Raw genomic sequence first — 6,000 nt, forward strand, 5'->3', positions numbered from 1 at the left:
CCCTGGGTAGGTCTCTAGGCCTATCTGTCTCGGGTTTGGTAACAGGAGTCATTGCTGGCGTGCACACCACAACTGAATCATCTGCGTCATTATTTCTGAAGAGAAATATAGAAGTATGTAATCAGACCGTAAAACGAAGGAGCAGCAGCTTCTTCTATAAACACCGTTAGTTGCATTGACGAGTGGGTCCTCTGTAGACATTAATATAAGAAGCCACGCACCCGTTGAGCCTGGAGCAGTCGTCACGCAGGAAATCGTGTCAGATTGCCATAGAGAACAATGTAGGGGCTATCACATTGCCGGGACCTCATCCCAGCTGTTTAACCCGCGGTTCACCAACTTCTCTATGCTTCTCAGAGCTTTTGTCCTATCAATGACATGGTCTTAACGATTCATACAGCTTCGTCTAAAAATGGGGGTTGGATAAATAGGCCTAACTGGTGTGTGCTGTAATATACATGAGAGAAGCAAAATGACAAAGGAGCAGGCTTAAAGTTTTATAGACCCAATGGATGATGCTCTTGGATAATGAAGGTGCTGGCAATCCTGCAGCAAATTACACGAGAAACGTGGGAGTCAGAGGTTTTGGCTCACATAAGATTGATTATTATCATGATAAATGAAAATAACATAAAAGTATTCTTCAACCAAGAAGGTGAGCAATGGAAAATGTGCTGTGTGTTTTAGAACGATAACATACACATGCACTGCAAAGTGCAATTAAATATTCAAAATATTACAGGTGTGTACATGTTGTGTTATGGAAGACACATACAAGTAAGTCTAGTCTGGCTCCTCCTGCACCTACAGTAGGCATCAAAATGCCTTGAAGAACACACACACACACACACGCACGCACGCACACACACACACACACACACACACAGGTACATCGCAATGGCACTTTCAGAGAACACCTGTTGATCAAACAAAAATGGTTAAAGGTCACAAAGCTGTTGAAGACACATATAGGCCTACACAATTCCACACTCTAATTTAATGTACATCGGGATCTATAGATGCCATCCATGCCCAAGGAATAAAGAGAAACGTTTAAAGCAATATGAAAAGGCAAACATAACCACCTCTGAAAACCAATTACAGTAGGTTGCGTGTCACTTGTGACTTATTTGAGTTGAGATCCCTTATTACCAGAACAGCACAATAACTGTTTGAGGACGTGGTGTTGAGATAAGTAGGCTGTGTCTTGTAATGAGCAGCTGTATTGTTATGGAACATAAACATAATACGTGAAGTTACGTTACTTTTATCCATTTTGTGTGTGTATGTGTGCATTGTAGCACTTTGAGATCATTGATTTTTTAAAAAAAAATTATATTGTTTTGGGCTTTTATGCCTTTTAATGATAGGATAGTGGGGAGAGAGAGGAATTGAGTGGGACAGAGCGTTGGGGTGGGATCCGGAAAGGACCACAGGGCGGGAATCGAGCCCGGGTCGCCGGCGTGCGGTGCAGGTGCCCCAGCCAGTCGCGCCACTGCTGGTGCCAGAGCTTTGAGATCATTGATTTGATGTGCTTTATAAGTGCAATATAAATAAAATGTATTATTATTATTATTATTATTGTACAGATTCAATGTACTGTACTCTACCAGATGCAAACTGGACTGTGCCTTACTTGCCCACCACCTTTGTCTCCACTTTGTCCTTCAAATGGACTTAATACCATGCTGACATTATAAAAGCTTTAGGAGAGTGGGCAGACGGACAAACACACGCACATGCACACAGAGGAATGTTTTTTTAAGACCAGCACATGTGGCAAAAGCAGCATCAAGGGCTCAGGGAGGCAGACAAATGACTGACAGCTGCACGCACACACACACACACACACACACACACACACACACACACACACACACACACACACACACACACACACACACACACACACACACACACACACACACACACACACACACACACACACACACACACACACACACACCCCTCTCTCTCTCTCTCTCTCTCTCTCTCTCTCTCTCTAAATTCTTCTTATCATGCACACTCACAAACACATTCTGTTTAGTCACTGGAGTACTTGTGACCATACAAATACACAGACCATATGTCTTTAATCCTATCTTTATACTGTGTATTGGTTGTCTTAGTGACCTGCACACATAAAATATTTTCAGGCACACACAAACTGTTGGCTCACAGACACAGGAAACATCCAGAAACTCAATGGTGATTACACATAGTACAAAACAATTCCAACAGTTAACACATTAAATAAAGGTATGACACACAAATAAATACACGGACACCCAGAGTTAACACACATTACACAATGACTTTTTAATGAGACCTACTTTTTAGTCACCTTCTAAAGTAATTATAGAGATCGTCTTACAAGCAACGATCACAGCAAAGACCACTACGCATCACCTGTCAGCTCTGTCAACAGAGAATAGCACTGTCAACTACCCAAATCAACACACACACTGCACACACTCCACCTAGTGGGCAAATTTGGCATCGCGGTAGTAATTCTGAGGTGGAATTCACACACTAAAATTAAAATACCATGACCATACCATGTTTCCTGATATTTGCATTCTTCTACGAGAAATTATGTTATTGGCATTTTTAAGTTTCTTTTGGTTTGATGTATTACAGTTAGCCTGGACTCTCACAACATAACAGTTGTTTTGAACAGACAACACAAAACTGTAACAATACAAATCTACAAATATAGCTATTCTCTCTTTCACTTCACAAATACGCACAGCGTATGTGCAACGGTTTGTAGCAATGAGGGATTCAAAAAATCTAAAATCTCTCTCTCATCCAACCATATCTTCACACCTGTATAGGCCTACCATTTGTTTTTAAATAGTTAAAATATACAGTACATATGATTTATATCATTGATCATTGAGTCATTGATATTCTATTAAAAGGCCCCAACCAAGAAAAGGGGATGCTTCTATCTCTCCCATATAATATCTAATTCTTTATTTTCAGTTAAAATATCTCCTCTATGTCCTCAACTTGCTGAAAAGTGGAGTCACTCTCCATGTTCAACGAGTCTGTCAAAGGCACATCTCTCCCTCCGCCATCGTTGTCTCCCACTATCGCCCCATCTCTCCCCCTCTCCTCTTTCCCCTCTCCCCCGCTCTCTAACCTGCCCTCCGGTGGACTGATATGGTTCTGGTGGTCCGGGGTCTTGGGTGGACTGTGCCGGGTACTGGGAGCATCTAACTGAATCTCCTCCACCACAGTCTGGTCCTCGGCCTCCTCCTGGGAAGCAGCCTGGCGGTGCCGAGCTGACTTAGTCCTGAGCCGCACCTTCAGCTCATCCTCTTTGGTCTGTGGAAAAGAGAAAGAGAGATAAAGGGAAGTGGACAGATGAAATAAAGAAAAAGAGAGAGAGAGAGAGAGAAAGGAAAGAAAGAACGCAGTTAGGAGGTGGAGAGGTGTAAAAGGAAGATGGAAAGAAGGGAACTTTGGCATGTGAGGCTACGGAGTTAAGAACAGTCATAGATTGAGGAGAGAAGGAAGAGACATGCCTCTCATTTGGTCTTTTATACACCCTCCCTTCCTTCCTCGATCCTCGTCCTCACTGATCTAGATAAAGAATGATGGGGCGGCAACAATGGGATAGTCTATCCAGTGTCAGTTATATATCAGTGGGAACGAGCCTCGAGGATCGAGGAGAGAGTTTGAGAGCCACCCAGAGACAGGATAAAGGCTGCAAGGGGAAAAGACAACCGCAAAGTGCATGGAGAAGAATGCAGGGGGGGACAGACTCACATTTTAAGTCTGTGATAGTGAGAACAAAATAAAGTGGACACCTTGAGTGAAGTTATGGGTAACATGATAGGTAATGTTATGATAAATTGACCATTTTCCTTAATCTGGAACTCAGAAGCTAAGGTAGGGTAAGCAATGCTAAGTGATTTTTGTAGCATTCAGCGAATATTTCTTTAAGATTCGCTAGCTCTCCATTCTCCGAGTACAACGAAATGGAAACAACATGGGGTCAACCTGTCCCCCAAACATAATAAAACACTGTAAAAAGGATATAGCATGCACAGCCTTCTAGATGTCAGGTGCTGGTGATGTGCAGTCGTTGTGTAAAATCACTTTAGTGAACTAAAATGAAATAAGAAATCAGCAAATTTCAGTCGACCAGTGTGCGGTGATTTTACACTTTTTTGGATTTTAATCACAAAACACTGTGTTGAGTTTCTGAGAGCACTGAGTGGAGGGGTGAGCTACCTCAAAGGTGTGTTTCATTTGGTCGCTGATTCAAATATAATGTAAGTTTGAACAAAAGTGTTTGTTAAGAAACATGAACATATTCATCAAATGTGACATCATCCAGCATTGCTTACTTTACCGTTAAGCAGGAACAGAATAAACAGCAGTGGCCCCGGCAGTGGCGCGACTGGCTGGGGCACCTGCACCGCACGCCGGCGACCCGGGTTCGATTCCCGCCCCGTGGTCCTTTCCGGATCCCACCCCAACGCTCTCTCCCATTCACTTCCTGTCTCTCTTCACTATCCTATCATTAAAGGCATAAAAGCCCAAAAAATATACTTTAAAAAAAAAGAATAAACAGCAGTGAACATTTCTACGGAGTCCAAGTTTCAATCCCACAGCATGTGAACAGCTGGGTGGGACGTCCCTCCTGACAACTATTCTTGGGTGTTTAATAGTTCTGTCTCCTTGAATGTCTTCACACTCTGTAAACATTTTTATGTTGCTATAGTAGCATTGTTTCTGTGTGTGTATGTGTGTGTGTGTGTGTGTGTGTCTGTGTGTGTGTGTGTGTGTGTGTGTGTGTGTGTGTGTGTGTGTGTGTGTGTGTGTGTGTGTGTGTGTGTGTGTGTGTGTGTGTGTGTGTGTGTGTGTGTGTGTGTGCGCGCGCGCACACATTTGCACCTGATTCCATAAGGTCAAATGAGAGCTGTATTTCTTGCTGTCTGAATACTGAGTATGACATCTGATTGATTTAATAACATGCTTTCATCAGATGTCTGCATTGTCAGGCCTTGACTGAGAATGTGAAGATTAATAAAGGTGCTTGCTACGATATCCATAATGTATTTGTCAGGGCAGGGTGAGAATGTTTGAGAATATATATATATATTTCTGCTTATAATAGTTTCCATTTATACATATTTTAACAATTAACTTAAAAACTTGTGTGTGTCAGGGATTTGAATAAGATATTTGATAGATAGATAGAATCTCTCTCTCTCTCTCTCTCACCTGCCGTCGCTCCTCTGCCTGTCTCATCCTCTCTTCAATGTCCTCCTTCGTGGCTGTCCCCTGCTCCTCTCTCCTGACCATCAGCTTCTCTAGCCGGGGTGGCAGCCTCCTGAGGGGTCCCTCTGCATCGCCCATCTGCCACAGGAAGGAAACGCATCACTTTTCAGCCACCTCTGCCAGGCCACTTAGAAGGAAATGAAATCAACCGAATGATGAAATCAGCTGAATGTTTGGTGTGGAGCGGAGAGCATATTAGTGGTTTAGTTCTGTGTGTAAGGAACTATACGAAGATGAACCTCTTTAATCTTATGTTCTGGTCCCTTTTAATTGCATGCCTTTTTAAATGTGTGTGTTTTATTGTTAACCATTTTGTGCTATCAACATGCGTTCATATGCTCACCGTGATGCTGTAGGCCTCTCCGCTGCTGGCTGTGTTGGGCTGGGCTGAAATGATACCCTGATTCAGAAGCTGCTCCAGGATCTCACTGGACTCTTGTCTGGGTGAGGGGGTGTCGTTCTGTGCCTGGCCCAAGCTGCTGGCTAAAACACACACACACACACACACACACACACACACACACACACACACACACACACACACACACACACACACACACACACACACACACACACACGTAGGCCTATAAACAAAGCATTGCCAAAATGTGCCTGGAAATCTGGGGTGGTCAGTTATTTTCATGGAAAGTGCTTTTCCATGACATCTACAAGTCAGATTGGTTCCCAAGTTCAAAATACATG

The 6,000-nt window shown here is 43.1% G+C and overlaps 1 protein-coding gene across 1 annotated transcript in view; it reads right to left on the reverse strand.

The window, feature by feature from the left end:
• Window positions 1–2,294: 2,294 nt before the first annotated feature.
• The window catches only part of stmnd1 (stathmin domain containing 1), a 4,690-nt gene continuing 984 nt past the window's right edge, over window positions 2,295–6,000 (reverse strand). The window contains exons 3-5 of the mRNA XM_062529770.1: window positions 5,642–5,781; window positions 5,242–5,376; window positions 2,295–3,333 (exon numbers count right to left, since the gene is read on the reverse strand). Coding sequence (XP_062385754.1) covers window positions 2,989–3,333; window positions 5,242–5,376; window positions 5,642–5,781 — 620 coding nt within the window. The 3' untranslated portion in view covers window positions 2,295–2,988. The remainder of the gene's footprint in view (window positions 3,334–5,241; window positions 5,377–5,641; window positions 5,782–6,000) is intronic.

This window comes from Sardina pilchardus, chromosome 24 (genome assembly GCF_963854185.1).
Source record: "Sardina pilchardus chromosome 24, fSarPil1.1, whole genome shotgun sequence".
NCBI classification, from domain to species: domain Eukaryota; kingdom Metazoa; phylum Chordata; class Actinopteri; order Clupeiformes; family Clupeidae; genus Sardina; species Sardina pilchardus.